Source organism: Saimiri boliviensis, chromosome 8, assembly GCF_048565385.1.
Source record: "Saimiri boliviensis isolate mSaiBol1 chromosome 8, mSaiBol1.pri, whole genome shotgun sequence".
In the NCBI taxonomy this organism is placed as follows: domain Eukaryota; kingdom Metazoa; phylum Chordata; class Mammalia; order Primates; family Cebidae; genus Saimiri; species Saimiri boliviensis.
In genome coordinates, this window is record NC_133456.1 from 115,110,625 (window position 1) to 115,131,124 (window position 20,500).

The window sequence follows — 20,500 nt, forward strand, 5'->3', positions numbered from 1 at the left end:
ACCTAACTTAGGTATTTTTATAGAGATGGGGTCTCACCATGTTGCCCAGGCTGGTGTCGAACTTCTGGGCTTAAGTGAGCATGGTGGCTCATGCCTGTAATTCCAGCACTTTGGGATGGTGAGGTGGGTGGATCACTTGAGCCCAGGGGTTTGAGACCAGCCTGGGCAACTTAGCCAGACCCCATCTCTAGAAAAATACAAAAAATACAAAAAAGTGCCTGGTGCAGTGGCTCACGCCTGTAATCCCCACATGTTGGGAGTTCGAGGTGGGCAGATCACAAGGTCAGGAGATTGAGACCAGCCTGACCAATGTGGTGAAACCCCGTCTCTACTAAAAAAAAAAAAAATTGATGTGGTGTGGTGGCGCGCACACCTATAATCCCAGCTACTCAGGAGGCTGAGGCAGGAGAATTGCTTGAACCTTGGAGGTGGAGGTTATAGTGAGCTGAGATCACGCCACTGCACTCCAGCCTGGGTGACAAAGTGAGACTCTGTCTTTAAAAAAAATAAAAGAAAAATCCAGAAAATTAGCTGGGTGGTGATGCATGCCAGTAGTCTCAGCTCTTCAGGAGGCTGACGGGGGAGGATCCCTTGAACCTGGGAGGTTGAGGCTGCAGTGAGCCATGATTATACCACTGCACTTCAGTCTGGGTGACAGAGCAGGACCCTGTCTCTTACCAAAAAAAAAAAAAACTACAAACTTTTTTCCCCCTACTCTGTGCTTCATTCTGGATAATGCCTGTAATGCCTGTTTACGTGGCTTCAAGTTCACTGACCTTTTCTGCTATTTTCAATAGGCTGTTAATCTTGTTCAGTGATTTTTAATTTTTTTATACTGTCTTTAGGATCTAGAGTTTCTATTTTTTATAGTAGTTTTGTTTTCTTTCCTTTTCTCTTTCCTTTCTTTTCAACAAAGTCTCGCTCTGTTGCTCAGGCTGGAGTGCAGTGGTGCGATCTCAGCTCACTGCAACCTCCACCTTTCGGGTTCAAGTGCTTCTCCTGCCTCAGCCTCCCGAGTAGCTGGGACTACAGGTGCATACCACCACTCCTGGCTAATTTTTGTATTTTTAGTAGAGATGGGCTTTCACTATGTGGACCAGGATGGTCTTAATTTCCTGCCCTCGTGATCTCCTGGTCTCGATCTCCTGGCCTGCCTTGGCCTCCCAAAGTGCTGGGATTATAGGTGTGAGCCACCAGGCCTAGCCTATAGTTTTCATTTTTGTGATATTCTCTATTTACTTGACTGTTTTGAGTACATTTATAACAACATATTTATCCTTGAATATGTATCTTTGAACAAGGATATTTGTTCTTGATCATATATATATATTTTTTTTTTTTTTTTTGAGATGGAGTTTCGCTCTTGTTATCCAGGCTGGAGTGCAATGGCATAATCTCGGCTCACCGCAACCTCCGCCTCCTGGGTTCAGGCAATTCTCCTGCCTCAGCCTCCTGAGTAGCTGGGATTACAGGCACGCGCCACCATGCCCAGCGAATTTTTTGTATTTTTAGTAGAGACAGGGTTTCACCATGTTGACCAGGGTGGTCTTGATCTCTTGACCTCGTGATCCACCTGCCTCGGCCTCCCAAAGTGCTGGGATTACAGGCTTGAGCCACCGTGCCCGGCTTTGATCATATTTTTGAACACATAATAATATCATTGAACATATTTATAATAGCTGCTTTTAAACTCCTGCATATTTTAACATTTGGGCATCTGCTTCTATTGTTTTGTTTATGTTTTCTTTGGATTACAGTTTTGTGTTTCTTCCCACATCTAGTAATTTTGGATTGTATACTGGACACATGGATCGATAGATTGTTGAGTTGCTGGATTCTTCCTTGGAAGTTTGTTTTGGTTTGAGTAGGCAGTTCAATTATTGCTGTTCACCTTGCATTTGTGAAGACTGTATTTTACACCTTGTTAAAGTGGTTCTTTCTTAGTTTTTCCTTTTGTTTGCTGATTTTTTTTTAAACACAATTACTTTATTGATTTCTTACAGTCAAATACTGCTGACTAGCATTATTTCCACTCATGTATCATTAAAAACAAAGGATATTGGTATTTTTAAATGATGCATTTTACAATAAACAAAGTTAGAACTTACAGTGCACCCTGATTAATTATGTAAACTGGTAATTTGTTTAAAAAAGCATAACTAATAATTTGGTTTCTTCATAAAACAGAAATTTAAATATTTCTCCTGATGACCTTGAGGTTATGAGTAGTGCAAAGGTTGGTACACACAGTTATATCTAGAAGGGTGTGTATATTACATACCTTATTTTAACAAAATGCGTATAATTAATGCATGATAGAAAGCACGTGTCAAATACAAGGCAACCCCTCGGGCCACCATATTATTTAGATTTTACATTATCATTTATAGCATTATAGATTACACATAACATACATTTATACTTTTTTAAAAAAATTATAGTTTAAGTTCTGGGGTACATGTGCAGAGTGTGCAGGCTTGTTACATAGGTACACATGTGTCATGGTGGTTTGCTGCACCTATCAACCCATCATCTATGTTAGGTATTTTTCCTAATGCTCTCCCTCTCCTAGCCTCTCACCCCTCAACAGGCCCTGGTGTATGGTGTTCCCCTCCCTGTGTCTATGTGTTCTCATTGTTCGGCTCCCACTTGGGAGTGAGAACATGTGGTGTTTGGTTTTCTGTTCCTGTGTTAGTTTGCTGAAAATGATGGTTTCCAGCTTCATCCATGTCTGCAAAGGACATGAACTCATTCTTTTTTATGGCTGCATAGTATTCCATGGTGTATATGTGCTACATTTTCTTTATCCAGTCTATCATTGATGGGCATTTCGGTTGATTCCAAGTCTTTGCTATTGTGAACAGTGCTGCAGTAAACATATGGGTACATGTGTCTTTTTAGTAGAATGATTTATAGTCCTTTGTGTATATACCCAGTAATGGGATTGCTGGGTCAAATGGTATTTTTGGTTCTCAATCCTTGAGGAATCGCCACACTGTCTTCCACAATGGTTGAACTAATTTGCACTCCCACCAACAGTGTAAAAGCGTTCCTATTTCTCCACATCCTCTCCAGCATCTGTTGTTTACTGGCTTTTTAATGATTGTCATTCTAACTGGCATGAGATGGTTTCTCACATGGTTTTGTGGTTTTGATTTGCATTTCTAATGACCAGAGATGAGCTTTTGTTCATATGTTTGTTGGCCGCATAAATGCCTTCTTTTGAGAAGTGTCTGTTTTGAGATGGAGTCTCACTCTGTCACCCAGACTGGAGTGCAATGGCATGATCTTGGCTCACTGCAACTTCTGCCTCCTGGGTTCAAGTGATTCTCTCACCTCAGCCTCCCAAGTAGCTGGGATTGCAGGCATCTGCCATCATGCCCAGCTAATTTTTATGTTTTCTATAGAGACAGGGTTTCGCCATGTTGGCCAGGCTGGTCTTGAACTCCTGACCTCAGGTGATCCCAAGATGCTGGGATTAAAGGCGTCAGCTGCTGCATCTGGCCCAACTTTTATGCATTTTAACCCTTAAGAAAAGTAATTGTTGCTTGAAAAAATTATTTCATGTAACCATTTGGTTTTTATCTGGAGAAACTGAACCTCCATGAATTTAGTGTCTGCCAAGTCAGAATCAGTAGCTCAAGTCAGTGAATCAGATAATATGTGACACATTTCACAGTGACTTGTTTCCCAAGCCTTGGCAATGCCTCTTCTCCCAAGTACGCCAGACGATGAAGCATTTCCAGGATTATCCTTCTATGTGGTTTTCCCTTTTCATTTTTTTTGCTGGATTAACTGTTACTGCACTAATTAACTGTTACTCTTTTCCCCTCTTCTGTGACCTTCTGTTTTATTTATTTATAAATCCTTTCAGAATATCCTCAGAAAGCTACATAAGGGAAGTTCTGGAGATGGAAAATCCAAGGGAGGAAAGTTGGGGATTGGAATGTCCTTTGCTTTCCTGGTATTTGTTGAAAACTTCTGCCAGGCTGAAGAGGCTGTAGAGTTTCTGAATGTGGCGGCAAGCTCCGTAACTCTACAAAAATTGGACCTTTTAGAAGTCTGCCCTTTTCAGCCTTTAGTTGTTTATTTTCTTTCCTTAATCTTTCATTCTCAGCTAGAAGAAATTCCACATGCCTCTTCAAATGTGTTGGCTCACTCTTTTGCTGAAGTAAAAATAGTAGTGTGTCTGGATCCCTGTTGAAGATCCCCTGAATCTTAGGCAGGCGTTTCTCTGTGGAAGGGCTGTACTTCTGAGAAAGCTGGCCCCTGCATCCTCAGCATCCTCAGCAGAGGGTTTGTGAGATGCCCGAAGATGGGCAGGTACATCCTTGTCTGTGTTCTGCTGGGCTCTCAATCTTTCTTCACGGTGGGCCCTTTTCCATCTCTCTCGGATGAGGAGGAGCAGTTTCATGTTTCTATCCCTTTGCAATTCCATTGAAAGATGAGCCAGCTCAGAGTGTGTCAGCCTCATGGCTTCAGAAAGATAGGCTGCAGTCTTTTTGTGAAAAGAAATAACCTCTTTGGCCGGGTGTGGTGGCTCACGCCTGTAATCCAAGCACTTTGGAGGCCAAGGCGGGCGGATCGCCTGAGGTTGGGAGTTCAAGACCAGCCTGACCAACATGGTGAAACCCCGTCTTTAAAAAAAAAAGAAGAAAGAAATAGCCTCTTCATAGTTGCCTGCAGCTAATAAACTGTCTGCTCTGTTGATGAGCCAGGTTGAGGGGTCCATTAATTACACAGACCTGGGGGTAAGCAGCAGCCTTAGGAAGGGGAGCGGTTGTGCCAGGGAACTTGATGCAGCTGTGGAGACTGCAGCTCCTCTCTGCACTTAAAGAGCCAGCCGTGGGTGCAGAGGGAGCAACAACCTTGCCTCTGGCCAGCCACCTGTGTCTCCACTGTGGCCACGCACGGCGCCATGATGTGGCATGTGCATGCGGCCTGTTGCTGATTCCTAAACATGACTCCTCTGGAGTAACTAAGCTCCTTTGAACATGGCAATTTTAAACTTCAAACACGTTTTTTCTTCTGTTCATTCTTTATAATCTCTGCTAACCTCTTTGAGCCTTTCAGCTGTTTCTTTTTTGGTGGATTCCTTGGCTTCTCCCTCCTGTGTTAGCACTTTCGGAGGTAGTTAAGGATTTGAAGAGATTTTATCATTGATTTGTTGGTTCCTTCTTTTGAGATTCCCTCTCTGTGAAATTTTCATCTCCTTTGGCCCCCCAAATTCTGTCACATCTCAGATCAGTAAGACTGCAGGCGCTCTGCTTCTGTTCCAGCTGCGCCATGTTGCCAGCACTAGGGAAGTCGTTCCCTGAGGGGAAACCATAGAAAACACAGAAAGATCTCACCCAGTTGGTTCCCTTCAAGAGTCTCTTCAGTCTTTAGTTTTTGCCACTTTAAGTCATTCTCCAGTGCTTCCTTTTTTTCCCCCTTTATTACCACCTTTTTTTTGAGACAGCATTTTACTTTGTCACCCGGGCTGGAGTGCAGTGGCGTGATCACAGCTTACTGCAACCTCGACCTCTCATGCTCATGTGTTACTGCCACTTCAGCATTCCAGGTAGGTGCAACTACAGATGAGTGCCACCATGCCTGGTTAATTTTTGTATCTTTGTAGAAACAGGATTTCACTGTGTTGCTCAGACTGGTCTTAAACTCCTGGGCTCAAGCCATCTGCTGGCCTCGGCCTCCCAAAGTGGTGGCATTAGACGTGAACCACTGTCTCCAGTCCTTACAGTGTTATAGTGTTTTTAAGTCCATAGTTTTACCTATATGCCAGAGGACTAGAACAATATAGCCATTACTGGTCAGAGCTTTTTTCTTTTTTTTTTTTTTTTTTGAAGTGAATCTAGAGAAAGGGCAGACTTGCCTCTGGTGCAGATAGTCCCGCACCTGCCCAAGGCCATTTCAGAACACACACATGAAAAACAGGAGAATAGAGTGTGGGGTTTTGGGAAAGAGCTGATTTTAGTTGAAGAAGCAGAGAAAACCCCAGATATTGCATGGCTTTAGGCTTTGGCCTCAGCACCTTGTGAGCCTCCTGTCCAGGAGGGCCATTAGTGTCCCCAAGGTCTCTCCCAACCCCGTGAGCCATCCATCAGGGTGAGCTGACGAATAAATTGTGGAGGCAGAGCCGCTGTGGCCGAGAGGAACTGTTCTGGTGGTTGCTTAGCAAGCTGGAGAGTGAAAGGGGGGAAGCAAACTGCGTATGGGGGTTGAACGCCTCCAGCGAAAGAAGATGAGGCGTAGAGGAGACTTACCACTTGGGAATGTATCTGAGTCACGTGGCACCAAAGTGTGTTACTGGTGGAAGGTATCCGAGTCACAGGCACCAGAATATATTATCACACCGAGATGCATCCGTATGGGTCTGCGGCAACCTCAGTTCTTTTCTCCTCAGAAAAAAGAATGGCCAAGGGGTATAAGGCAGAAGGAATGACCTGGGCAAGTTTTAGAGCAGGAGTGAACGTTTATTAAAAAGCTCTACAGTAGAAATGAAAGGAAGGAGAGAAAGTACACTTAGAAGAGGGCCAAGTGGGCAGCTTGAAAGACAAGTGCCTCCTTTTATTACTCAGTCACTGTTATAAACACCAACTCGACGTGTTTGCTGACTTGGTGTTTATAGCTGTGACTGAGATATCAATTTGTGTTTTTGACTGTTTTCATGCTTTAATCATTTTTAAGCTGACATCTTTCTAGAAGGAAATTGAACAAATAAATGTATATTGCGTATAACTCATGAAGATCTAAGGAAGATCTAAGGACTTGAGTAGTTGAAACGATTATATATTATTAATTGGGATTTTAAAAATTTTTCAGGCTAAGTGCTATTTATGGAGGTACCTATATGCTGAATAAACCCATTGAAGAAATCATTGTGCAGAATGGAAAAGTAATTGGTGTAAAATCTGAAGGAGAAGTAAGTAGCTTTTAAAATGAAAAAAAAAAAAAAAAACCAAAAACTGATCTGGTGAAGAAAATTGTGTATTGTAAATACTTATTTTGGTGTGGACACTGATGTCTGATTTCTGTAGGGGAAGTTGGTGTTTATCGTGACTAAGGACTAGTTACAGATGCTGTGCTCTTTTAAAAAACATAACTTTTTTGTTGTCAGTTGTTATTTTAATATTAAAATATGCATTATGGGTAAGCTTTAAATGGTAAGTATTCTGTGTTTATAGAGTGGGGTGTGCCTGTCTCCCAAATTTTTATTTAAATTGATCTGTACTTGCTGGCCACCTACACGGGTGTGGAGTTTTGAGCAGCATTTCTCAAGTTTGAATTACATATAAAGCATTGTTAATCTGCTTCTAGTGGATGTTCTGATTCAGTAGGTCTGAGAAGGCTCTGTATTTTCTTGAAACCTCTTGGGTGATGTGGATGCTGCTGAAAAAAAAATTACGAGGAAATAAAAGATCCATTTCCCTTTATTGCCATCTGAATGAATTCTTCTGCCATTTGACACCATTACTATCTGCAGCAGTTCCTGGAGTAGAGGATGCGCTCCAAGTGTACTGCTTTACTGTCTGTCCCTGGAATCCTACAAATCTCAGCTTTATCGTTTTAATATTAAGCTGTATGGAAATGTAGAAACCTCCTGGGGGGCATTTTCAGTTGATTAGATGTCACTGGAAATGAAAGTTTGAAATCAGAGTTTGGTAGCTGGTGTTAAGCGGACAATGAGTAAGAGAGAGAAAATACAGGACTGACCTAGGGCAAAAGAAAGCCTGGTTAATAACTTGTGAATCACATTTTAAATCTCACTTATTCCTTACAATGTCTTAAGAGGCAGGCATTACGTCCAGGTTATACTTGGAGGCTTAAATTCAGAAACATCTACAAGGGCACATAATTCAGTGAACGGCTGAGGTAGAATTGGAACCAAGGTGTTCTTCACTCACAGCCTTCAGTCGTGATACACCTGAGGTTGTAAATTCCTGTGCTGGGTGATGTTGGGTTTGTGTGTTTTATCTGCTAAAATGTTACTTAATTATTTATTTATTTGAAACAGGGTTTTGCTCTGTCACCCAGGCTGCAGTGCAGTGGTGTGATCTCAGCTCCCTGCAACCTCCACCTCCCAGGTTCAAGTGATTCTCCTGTCTCAGCTTCCAAAGTAGCTAGGATTACAGGTGCATACCACCACGCCCAGCCAATTTTGTATTTTTTAGTAGAGTCGGGGTTTTGCCATTTTGGCCAGGCTAGTCTTGCTAGTCTCAAACTCCTGGCCTCAAGTGATCCACCCAACTCAGCCTCCCGAAGTGTTGGGATTACAGGCTTGAGCCACTGTGCCAGGCCTTCTAAAATGTTACTTAATTGCATCTTTGGAACATGTATTTTAGGCAGCTTCTTTATAACCCCCTTTCATCTTGTCTCCGTCCTAGTGTCTCATCTACTTTAAATGAAGTTACAAAGCACAAAAGAAACCATATTTTGTTTGACATGTTTACTACTAGGTTTTGTTAATGCTAACTTAATTCTCAGGCATATCAGTACAAATAGCACTGTTTACCATCTGGGTCCAACAAACTACCCAGCCACCTTTGTGGGGTTGGGATCATCAGTATCACTATCTTCCATCCCCATGCTGGGAGATCTTTATCAGGGACAGTAACACTGCCTGTGCTTTCAGCATAATAGTTGTTTAGGAGATAGAGATAAATGGTTTGTTTTTTTTTTTTTGAGACAGAGTTGGAATGCAGTGGCGTGAACTCGCCTCACTGCAACCTCTACCTCCCGTGTTCAAGTGATTCTCCTGCCTCAGCCTCGCAAGTAGCTGGGGCTATAGGCGCCTGCCATCATGCCCAGCTTACTTTTGTATTTTTAGTAGAGACGGGGTTTCACCATGTTGGGCAGGATGGTTTCGATCTCTTGACCTCATGATCTACCCTCCTGGGCCTCCTGAAGTTCTGGTATTATAGGCGTGAGCCACTGTGCCCGGCCAGGGATAAATGTTTTAATCTGACTTCTTAAAGTTATTTTTATTCTATATTATTCTTTTGTTTCATTCTTTGTGTTTCTGAAGCCTCAGGGCTTTGATATGAAAAGGCTTTAATACATTTATTTTGCAATTAATGGTTTTCTTAGAAAGCATAGCCTTAAGGTGGTAAGGATTTTGGTCTATTTAGAATACATTTATTGAGCATTTACTTTTTGTCAGGACATGCACATATAATGACAGACTTTTTTACACCATTTCATTTAGTTCACTAGTGTCCTTTTGGCTTCCCAGGGGGCCACACTGGAAGAATTGTCTTGGATCACACATAAAATGTGCTAACACTAACGATAGCTGGAAAAAGAGTCCATGCATAATTTTCATGGTATCTGCCACCGCAAATAAGCAAAAATGTCCTTGCATTCAAGAGGTTAGACATGGAAGAATTTTGGTATTAACAACAATCTTCTGAGGTTAGGTAGAGCCAGGATTTGAACCCTGAGCTGCCCAACTCTAAAACTTGTACTTCTGAATACTGTGCAACACAGTTTTCCTAGTATTTTAATAGGATTTACAGTTCATGTATCTGTTGAAGGCGAAAATATGTAGGGATTATTGGCAAAGCTAGTTTTAACAGTCACACTTCAATAGTTACCTCAACTTTTTATATTTGTTAGACTATGAAGATAACAGATTATATTCAAGGTAAAAATTACATTAATACACTATTGAAAACATTGCAGACACTGATAGTCTTTTTCCCTCCAATTTTTATTGTAATAAAGTACACATCAAATTTACCACCTTTTTTTTTTTTGGAGACAGAGTTTCACTCGTTGCCCAGGCTGGGGTGTAGTGGTGTGATCGTGGCTCACTGCTACCTCCACCTCCCAGGTCCTGTCTCAGCCTCCCAAGTAGCTGGGGCTACAGGTGCCCACCATCTCACCTGGCTACTTTTTGTATTTTTAGTAGAGGCAGGGTTTTTCCATGTTGGTCAGGCTGGTCTCGAACTTCTGACCTAGGTGATCTGCTCACCTTGACCTACCAAAGTGCTGGGATTACTGGCGTGAGCCACTGCACCTGGCCCTTTGATCATTTTTGAATCTGGGTTTTTTGTTGTTGTGTTTTAGGAGTTCTTGATACATTGTGTTATATCCTTTATGAGATAGATAATTTGCAGATACTTTTTCTCATTCTGTGAGTTGCCTGAATTCTTGATTAGTGTCTTCTGATGCACAATTTTTTTTTAAAGAGACGGTGTCTTGCTATGTTGCCTAAACTGGACTTACTTGGACTCAAGCAATTCTCCTGCTTCAACCTCCCAAGTAGCTGGGATTACAGGCACATGCCATAATGCCTATGTACAAGATTTTTAAATTTTCATGAAATCCTGTTTCATGAAATTTTTTTTTTTTTTGAGATGGAGTTTTGCTCTTGTTACCCAGGCTGGATTGCAATGCCATGATCTCGGCTCACTGCATCCTCCGCCTCCTGGGCTCAGGCAATTCTCCTGCCTCAGCCTCCTGAGTAGCTGGGATTACAGGCACGCGCCACCACGCCCAGCTAATTTTTTGTATTTTTAGTAGAGACGGGGTTTCACCATGTTGACCAGGATGGTCTCGATCTCTTGACCTCGTGATCCATCCGCCTCGGCCTCCCAAAGTGCTGGGATTACAGGCGTGAGCCACTGCGCCCGGCCTCAAATTTGTTTTTCTTTTGTTGCCTGTGTCTTTGGTTTTAGATCTAAGGAATCACCGCTAACTCCAGTGTCATGAAAGTTTTGCACTGTTTTCTTCTAAGAGTTTTATAGTTTTAGATACTACATTTAGGTCTTTCTTCCATTTTGAGTTAGTTTTTGTGGGTGGTGTTAGGTAGAGGTCCAACTTCATTCTTTTGCATGTGGATAGTTTTCCTAGAACGATTTGTTGAAATGACTGTTTTTCCTCTCAAAGTAGTCTTCACAACTTTGTCAAAAGTCATTGTACCGTGGAGGCGAGGGTTTATTTCTGGGCTTGGTCCACATGTTCGTCATTATGCCGGTACACTGAATTGATCACTGTAGATTTTTAGTGAGTGAATCCTCCAGCTTTACTGCTGTTCTTTTAAGATTGCTTTTGTTGTTCCAGAATGCAATCCCTTGGGAACCAATAAGAACCATAGGATGGTTTTTGATATCTTAACAATACTAAATCTTCAAAACCATGAACGTGGGATGTTTCCATGTATCTGTGTCAGCTTCAGTGTCTTCTTAAATGCTTTGTTACAGATTGCTCGCTGTAAGCAGCTCATCTGTGACCCTAGCTACGTAAAAGATCGAGTAGAAAAAGTGGGCCAGGTTATCAGAGTTATTTGCATCCTCAGCCACCCCATCAAGAACACCAATGATGCCAACTCCTGCCAGATCATTATTCCACAGAACCAAGTCAATCGAAAGTCAGGTGAGGTTTGAAGACCAGCAGATGTTCGTAGAATTTTAAAAGATACTACTTGCTTTGTGTTTTATTCCAAATTCCTAACTGTGTATGCTCTATTAGTGAACAGACTTTGGTTTACATATGAGGGGGAAAATGTCATCCTTGTACCGCTTCCTGGTCCTGCAGCATTGCGTTGACAGGGACAGGTTCCACTCAGAGCCAGCCCTAGACTTGTGTCCATCACCTGTAGAATGAACAGACTGGGCTAGGTGAACCCTGAGGCTCCCAGCTCTGACTAACAGTAAGTGCTTATAGAGGTTTATGCTTAATAGTTAACAGACCCCAGTATATTCTTGAGCTAATGATATAGCTGCTTCTGTGTGCTTATTTGTAAACTTAGTACTTACATTTGATCCCAGCAGAGTCTACCTTTCAGGACAAGGCTCTAAAATTGCAAGTTCTAATTTATCTGTCTTAGCCACTTGTTTGTAACCCCTGGATGTTTCCATCTTCCTTTCAACTAGAAGCCCCAAATCTTTTTTATTTATCTAAACTTCAGCTTAAAAAGGGTAATCAGGTTTTATGAGACAGGTAAGATCTATATTATTTTTTTCCCACATAAGAAATCATAGGAGGCCAAGGCAGGAGGATTGCTGGAGGCCAGGGTTTCAATATCAGCCTGGGAAACATAGGTAGAGCTCATCTCTACCAAAAAAAAAAAATTCAGGGTAGGAATGGTTGTACATGCCTGTAGTCCTAGCTACTCGGGAGGCTGAGGTGGGAGGATCATTTGAGCCCAGGAACTTGAGATTACTGTAAGTTGTGATTGCGCCTGCCTGCAGCCTGGGTGACAGAGCCAGACTGTTCAAAAACCACACACACACACACACAGAAACCAATCACGATAGATTATCTATAGAACAAAGGGACTGGACTTAATCTTCCAAAGGTTCCCAAGCATTTCCTGGGTCCTTGCAAGTGTAAAAAGAATAAAGGAAGTCCCGTAATAGTTTTTTTTTGCCCTTAAATGTTCTCCTATCCAAATGATTTTCTAGACTGGACACTACAGTTACTTGGATGAGTAGTATACAGACCAAGTCTAATTGAGAATTCTAATGCCAACTCAGAAGCGGTTTATGTGTATTCTGCAATTTTACATTACTTTAGTAATTAAAAGAGGACATCAGTATTAAATACGTCCTTTCTTAGCCATTCAGAACCTTTCCAAATGGTCCAGAATGGAAGAAAAATCCCAGAATAGTTAATATGGTTTGGCAGCTTTTTGAGTTAGGTATGACAGAGCTGTTAGGAGATCTCATTCCAAAGTTGAGCAGTTCGCTACCACATAAATTCTTTTTTTTTTTTTTTTGAGACGGAGTTTCGCTCTTGTTACCCAGGCTGGAGTGCAATGGTGCGATCTCGGCTCACCGCAACCTCCGCCTCCTGGGTTCAGGCAATTCTCCTGCCTCAGCCTCCTGAGTAGCTGGGATTACAGGCACGCGCCACCATGCCCAGCTAATTTTTTTTTGTATTTTTAGTAGAGACGGGGTTTCACCATGTTGACCAGGTTGGTCTCGATCTCTCGACCTCGTGATCCACCCGCCTCGGCCTCCCAAAGTGCTGGGATTACAGGCTTGAGCCACCGTGCCCGGCCCAAATTCTTAATCTCTAGTAAAGAAATGCGTATTGTTAACTATTTGTGTATTTTACAACTCTCTGATCATTTAGAACTTTAAGTGTAGAAGATCTTGCCTATTAAGTCATTGTAATTCACACTGACATATGGCTGACACCTGAGTGTGCTGGGTCCCAGATGGACACACTTGAGGCAGTGAGCTGGTGGTGTTTGTTTCTAGATATCTATGTCTGCATGATCTCCTCTGCACACAATGTGGCAGCACAAGGGAAGTACATCGCCATAGTTAGTACCACTGTGGAAACCAAGGAGCCCGAGAAGGAAATCAGACCAGCTTTGGAGCTCCTGGAACCAATTGAACAGAAGTGAGTTGTATTCTTTTCTATCTGCCAGGATGCAAACTGAGGCCTTTGACTATGGCTCCATGGTGGGAGGAATGTGAGGGCAAGGCAGGTAGCCGTTGGCTGCTCTGTGGGTCATCTGTGCCTCAGAATTTCAGGCAGAGCCAGGGTTAGGCGTGGAACCAGCTCACCTGATTCAGTTCTCTCTCCTTCCAGATTTATTAGCATCAGTGACCTCCTGGTACCGAAAGACTTGGGAACAGAAAGCCAGGTGAGTGTGGAGGTGTGAGAGGATACGGGCAGGTTCACTGGAAGGTATCCCTCCATAGTCTTAAGTCTTTGTAATTTTTGTTTTCAGATCTTTATTTCCCGCACATACGATGCTACCACTCATTTCGAGACAACATGTGATGACATTAAAAACATCTATAAGAGGATGACAGGATCAGAGTTTGACTTTGAGGAAATGAAGCGCAAGAAAAACGACATCTATGGGGAAGACTAACAGCAGTACATGTTATTATCTAATTAGGACAGATTTACAATGTGGCAAATAATGCATATGATATGAAATCAGTATTGTAAGGCCTGCTTTTGTAATCAAAATAGAGAGAATGAAGAGCGCTGTGCCAGTAAATATTCCTCCCCTTCACCTTTCTAATATTATGTATTAACTTGTTTTCATGGAGTGGCTATTCAGAATTGGCAGTTACCATATTCTGTTCAATTTAAGCAAACTGGCTTTTTTTTTTCCCAGTGGAGGATCAGTTTTAAACACTGGGATACCAATGCAACAGTTTTTAAACATTGGGATACTGATACTGAGACAGTATTTGTATCTTTAATCAGTGTAGCCTTTGCAGTTATGTGCTTCTGCTCAAGAGCCGGATCCATACAGGTTGTGTGCCATCTGTCCTCTTGACATTCAGGAGATTCTAAATTGAATATTCCATGGTTTGGGATGGCATCCAGAAGTTTTCCCTATGACGTTATATTTTGTATTATGTCAAGTGTCATGGCAGGGTCCAAATAGCATAGCCACAAATTTGGTTTATGTGGGCATAACATTCTAACCAAACTCCAGACATAGGGAGTCATGTGGAGAAAGCCCGTATGTGGTGTTTTAATCTAATAAAGCTGATGAGGGAAAAGGGGAGAGGAAGCAAACATAAAGTGGGTGAAGTGTAGAGCATCTTTCTCAGGCGTGGCTTCAGTGGACCAAGCTGCACTGCAGTATTGACTTGACAGAGCCTCTACTTCTGTCTCAAAATGGCTCCAAATGATTTCTGTACTGCAAAATAAAGCCAAATTCTGGAAACCAGCGCCCTGTATGTGTCCTGATTGCCAGGGTCACAGCTGCCATGCTTCCTTCAGTAATACTGGAGTCAATGCCAGTTAGAAGGTGGTGAGCAGCGGAGAGCGTGGGTGTCTCCTCATCTGGATGGATTACAGCCGGTCCTGACGTCTGGCATCCCTGTGAGTAGACCTCAAGTTTTATTCTTGACACAGTGCAATTACTAGACTCGGCAAATCTCGGTTTAGGAAAAACATTTTTCTGCACAAAAATGCAGGTTACAGTGTGTGATTTTGCTTATAGCAGCAATTGTAAGGGCGTAAGTGAACTGTCAGGTAGAATACGTACTGTAATAGTTTTCCTGTAATCGAAATGATGGTGTTTGCGTAAGGCCTTTCCCCTGGACAGTGATGAGCCTCACTGCAGGTGCTGTTGTTTACCACAGATAAAGACTGACTCTTACGTGGAGACAGACTAAGGTAGATGATGTGTTAGAGGAACTAGGGTGGTGATTTAGATTGTTACTCAGTTGCCGAAGTGATTATCTTACAGCTTCTCAACTTCCCACAGCTGTTTTGGGGTGGATTATTCTGTTGTAGGGGCCGGTCTGTGCATTGTAGGGTAGGGTTGACTGTCGCAGCACCCCTGGCATCCACACGCTAGATGCCAACAGGACCATCGTGGAATGACAACTGAACAGTGTCCACTGCTTTATCTGTATGATCCCATTATCTAAAGTTCCAGCAAGCCTTTCTCTCCTCTTCCCATGCAGGCAAAGGCCCAAGCTAGGTTAGTAATAAGTGAAAAGAAAAAAAAAAATCTTATTCATTTAACATATTTACTGAATACCTTGTGTGCCAGGCCAGTGGAGACAAAGATAGTTACTGGGAGTACTCAGTTTGGGGAAACACATGATACGGTTTGGTTGAGTGTTAGTATAGTTACAGAAAAGGCAGCGTGGTAACTGAGAAAGACAGCCTTGTGGGTGCTGGAAGGCTTTTCAGCAAGGGGAAGTGGCATTATTAGGCCCAATTTGAAAAGTGAGTATTTCAGGAAGGTAGGTGTTGGAAAGTGTGTAACAGCTTACTTGTCAAGTCACTGTAGTACTGGATAGTTGAAGTCCCCTTACTAGATTCTTGTCCTTGGGGGAAAAAATAAAATTAGGGTTTTATTAACAATTAAAACTCCAATAAAGCTCTTTTATTTAGGTAGGAATAATAAAAACCAACTTAATGACATCTGAAAAGTTTCTCTGTAAAGGCCACGTGAAATTGCCATTAACTTGCTCAGTGTACCTCACCTTGGGAGGGAAAACATCAGAAACACAACAGGCCAGGCCCAAAAGACAGAAGTAGTGGTTTCCTCTCCAGATGAGCTCAATTTCTGTTATAAAAATCATTGCGGAAACAGATTTTTAGTTGTCTTTATTTAAAAAATGAAACAAATTAGTTACAAAACCCTTTGCTCCAAATACATACCATGTATCTTACAAATGTTTTTTTGCTTGGTTTTGAGTTTTTACTATAGAAATTTGAATATCATAAATAAATGATTCTTTCTTTCTCAAAGCTGATTTTTGTAGTGTAGTATTTACAAAAACCGTAAGTGAAAATTGATAGTTTATAAATTTGTACCATTTAGGAAAAAATGTCTTAAGTTCATGTAGTGTTGTTTGTATAATAGCAAATAAAACCATTTAAGATAGTTTTTATAAGAGTGTTAAGACCATAATGTGCGTCATACGCCTTTCTGACATTAGCATGCAAAAACAAAACTATTTGTTAAAATAGACTTATTTTTGCTCCAACTAAGTAAATGTTGTAAAATTTGTATTTTTAATATTAAGCTCAATAGCTTAGAAGGCATCTTGTTTAAAATGAAAATAATTTAAAAGAATATCTAGCACTGCAACCCAAAGCTAACAGATGACAGTGCCACTGTGATGTCACATATTTCAGCCAAAAAAAAAAAAAAGAAAAAAAAAAAAGAAAGGAAAACTTTCCAAGTTGTAGAACACTGATTTTTCAAATATAAGACTGTTCACATGTGTCTTCATAAGTTTTCCAAAGGAAAATAGTAATTTTTTGTTGGCATCATCCATATCCAGGTAGACTATAGTTGAGTCACCTGAAGACACACAAAATTGGTAAGAACTTCTTAATATGACCAAGAAACATTTTATAAGCCAGATGCTCTCTCTAATGGGGGAAACTCCTATGTATTCTACAGTTATGTTATGGCAATCCAAGTTAACAGTGAGTGAAAATGCACAGCATTTAGATAAAATGGATGACTTTAAGTAGGTTGGTTACTTGGTGATAATTCAGGAATTCTTATTCATGCCAAACAGCAATTCTACCACTAAATACTTTATAGCATGAAATATAAACAGTTTCCCAACTGTTTCTCTTAGACACAAATGTCAGTATTTGCCATCAACAACTCCAACTCACATGGGAAAGTTACATAAAAAGTGTTCTTACCAATAGCTACTCCTAAATGGAGCTGCTACTTTTTGTATGTTTTCTATAAAGTTATTTACACCTGTAACAAGGATTCCACTATTTTCAAAGATTTCTCTGGGGATGGTAGGCTTGTCTGCAAAAAAAAAAAAAAAAAAAATTTGGTTAATATAATTAATGTACGTGTACGTAGCCTTTTAAAAAAAAAGTCTGGAACTCCCTAGTGTGGGGGGTAGGGGGAGAAAAGGTGTTGGATTCCAAGCTAAGAAAAAATTTGAAGCTTTGTGAATAGATGCCTCCATCGGGGGTGGTAGGGAAAGCACTGAAAAAAAAAAAATCCCTGAAAAATGACTGTGGTTCTTTATGTAAATTTTTAAATTTTTTGAAACAGGGTCTTGTTCTATCACCCAGGCTAGAGTGCAGTGGTGCGATGATGGCTCACTGCAGCCTCCACCTTTACCGCCCAGGCTCAAGCAATCGTTTTGCCTTAACCCCCTGAGTAGCTAGGACTATAGGCACACGTCACCACACCTGCTAATTTTTAAATTTTTTGTAGAGATGGAGGCTTGCTAAGTTGCCCAGGCTAGCCTTGAATTCCTAAGCTCAGTGATCCACCTGCCTCAGTCTCCCAAAGTGCTAATATTACAGACGTGAGCCACCATGCCTGGCTGCCCCATAAATTTTTTAAAAGCAACCTCTGCCTCACGTTCAAGCCATTCTCTTGCCTCAGCCTCCCAGGTAGCTGGGACTACAGGCATGAACCACCAAGCCTGGCTAATTTTTGTATTTTTAGTAGAGATGGGGTTTCACCAAGCTGGCCTCAAGTGATCTGCCCACCTTGGCCTCCCAAAGGGCTGGGATTACAGGCATGGGCCACTGCTATTAATTAAAAAAAACTATATATATGGTACAACTATACTGTATTGAGTGTAATCTAGAGCTGATTTACATATATAGGAGGATTGTGTAGTTATCTGCAAAATACTACGTTTTATATAAGGGCTTCAGCATCAGAGTTGAGTGACTCTGGTATCCATGGGAAGCCAAGCCATTTAGATATCTGATGGATAGTATCAGGTATCTAAATGGACATCCCTAGAGCTGACCAATTCTGGCATTAGCTGAGTAAAATGAGCCTGTGAATTACCTGTTAGGAAGACGGCAAACCTGGCATTGATATGCTGAATTTGCAGGTTTAGCAAACATTTCAGAACTTCCGCTTTTGTTGTTGATCGAGAGTCACAGTGGTGATAATGAAGCAATTCAATGATATTTGCACTCTGAAATGACTTCAATATTATATTCTTTTTATGTGCAGTGGAATCCACTCTGAAAGACATACAGGAATGTTAAAATGTTACTTTTCAGTTGTTTTATTCTTAGGACTTTTTCTTGCCTTCAGTTTAACCATTCAAACTTGAGATCCTCTGCCTTTCTTGTTGGTCTTTCCCCCCCCCCCCACCCCACTCCCTTTTTTAAAGATGGAATCTTGCTGTGTTGCCCAGGCTGGAGTCAGTGGCATGATCTTGGCTTGCTGCAACTTCCGTCTCCGGGGTTCAAATGATTTCTGCCTCAGCCTCCCAAGTAGCTGGGACTACAGTCACATGCTACCATGCCCAGATAATTTTTGTATTTTTAGTAGAGACGGAGTTTCACCACATTGGCCAGTTTGGTCTCAAACTCCTGACCTCATGATCCGCCCGCCTCAGCCTCCCAAAGTGTTGCGATTACAGGCTTGAGCCACTGCACCCAGCCTGATGTTTTTTCATGACACACTTTGGTTGTATCAAAACATCAACTGTACCTACTCCTTTTGTAAATGTGGATTTTAAACATGGACCTCATTCTAAGAGGGACATCACACATCTACCTATGACTAATCAAGCCATGTGGCTTGGAAAGCCTTTCATGAATTTCTAGTGGGCCTTATTGCGTTGTGTACTCGCAGAGCAATGCAACCCTGCTTCCTCATGCCTTGTGGACAGATAATCGCCAACTTCATTAAAATTAGGTAGTAGTCAGAATTTTCTTAGTTTCTTGCCTCCCTGAAAACCCTATCACTAGGAGAATGTGTTAACTTGGTACGTTTAAATATTTAGCATCTGTCTCTGCTCTTAACTCCATCTTCCTAGTCTTCATCGCTTACATTCTTATGCTTGTTGGAGAAAACTCAAATCACACCCACTCCCATAATCCTAGTAATAATCACCATCATGATTAATGAATTTCACTTTTTCCTATATACATTTTTTATATGATCGACATCATACTGAACATAATTATGTGATACCAACTTTTATGCTATCCTTATTTATATGAATAGAAACTTTTTATATGTTTCTATTGGTTGTGTAAGGTTTGGGTGACACTATTTTGTATAAACTTTACAATATTTAACTGTAGTCCACATATCTCCCTCCTAAAGATGGAAGTGAGGTGGTTTTTGCAATTACTGATAACCACCTAGCATTCTGGGTAAATTCCACAAAAGGTCAAAGGATATGAAGAGTTTTCATTAATACATAATGATAATGCCAGAGCAGTATAATTTCAAGAGCATACTACAGTGCCAACAGCAGTGAGTATGGTCACGCACCACGTAATGTTGTTTCAATGACAGGCCACATATGAGATGGTGGTCTCATAAAATTGTAATACTGTTTTTACTGTACCTTTTCTGTGTTTAGACATACAAATACTTAGCATTGCATTAAATCTGCCCACAGTATTTAGACGTACAGGTTTGCAGCCTAGGAGTAGGCTCTACCATGGAAGTTTGTGTTAAGTACGCTCTGTCTGCACATAGACAAAATTGCCTAATGACATTTCTCAGGCTGTATCCCTATCCTTAAGTGACATATGACTTAACCCAAAGCCCTGGAGGTGCTAGGTTAATTCATGCTTATTAACGTTACAGGTGTGCTGTGGCACATCAGAGCCTTAAATGTGCTTCTCTACTTACTACAGAAGTTGACATTGTCCCCTGCAGTGCTAGTTACTGAAGTCCTCTGTGAACTGGTCATACCCTTGACCTGCTGAAGTCTTTGCAACCTCCTTTCCTGCCTAGGAAACCTGTGCTCTTTCTCTCTCGTTAGTTCTACTTCCGAGAGAAAACCTTTCTGAAATTCTGTGCGTAGGAGCTTCTTTTCTTAAAGGTCATATGCAGGTAGCAGTGGTTCTGTCATTCTGGGACTGAAACCCAGCTTGAAAACTTACTATTTGTTTGGCTTGGTCATGTTTGTTACCCACTTTGTGTTTCAATTCTGCATCATGAAAGTGAGGATGTGCTATCCACCTCCTGGGGCTGAAGTCTGAGTGAGATAACAGATGTAAAGCACCTATCAGTGCCTGAAACCCTCATTTCACGAGGGCTTGTCAGGTCTGCTTTTCCAATTGGTCCTGCCAGTGAGAATGT

General features: G+C 41.4%; 2 protein-coding genes and 1 pseudogene across 11 annotated transcripts in view; 1 reads left to right on the plus strand and 2 right to left on the minus strand.

Moving 5' to 3' along the window:
• GDI2 (GDP dissociation inhibitor 2) overlaps positions 1–14,647 on the plus strand; it is a 49,640-nt gene extending 34,993 nt beyond the window's left edge. The window contains exons 7-11 of the mRNA XM_003939047.4: positions 6,823–6,922; positions 11,205–11,376; positions 13,209–13,353; positions 13,546–13,600; positions 13,688–14,647. Coding sequence (XP_003939096.1) covers positions 6,823–6,922; positions 11,205–11,376; positions 13,209–13,353; positions 13,546–13,600; positions 13,688–13,834 — 619 coding nt within the window. The 3' untranslated portion in view covers positions 13,835–14,647. The remainder of the gene's footprint in view (positions 1–6,822; positions 6,923–11,204; positions 11,377–13,208; positions 13,354–13,545; positions 13,601–13,687) is intronic.
• On the minus strand, positions 1,623–4,777 carry LOC141585463 (nuclear receptor-binding factor 2 pseudogene; annotated as a pseudogene).
• The window catches only part of TASOR2 (transcription activation suppressor family member 2), a 95,952-nt gene continuing 84,265 nt past the window's right edge, over positions 8,814–20,500 (minus strand). For 5 of the 10 annotated variants that reach the window (XM_074405110.1, XM_074405112.1, XM_074405113.1 and 2 more), the window contains 2 exons: positions 18,233–18,414; positions 16,031–17,221 (listed from right to left, as the gene is read on the minus strand). In XM_074405110.1, the coding sequence (XP_074261211.1) occupies positions 17,103–17,221; positions 18,233–18,414 (301 nt within the window). In that variant the 3' untranslated portion in view covers positions 16,031–17,102. Of the gene's footprint in view, positions 16,007–16,030; positions 17,222–18,232; positions 18,415–20,500 lie in introns of those variants that run through there. The other 5 variants (XM_039478809.2, XM_074405114.1, XM_074405109.1 and 2 more) reach the window with 2 other exon arrangements.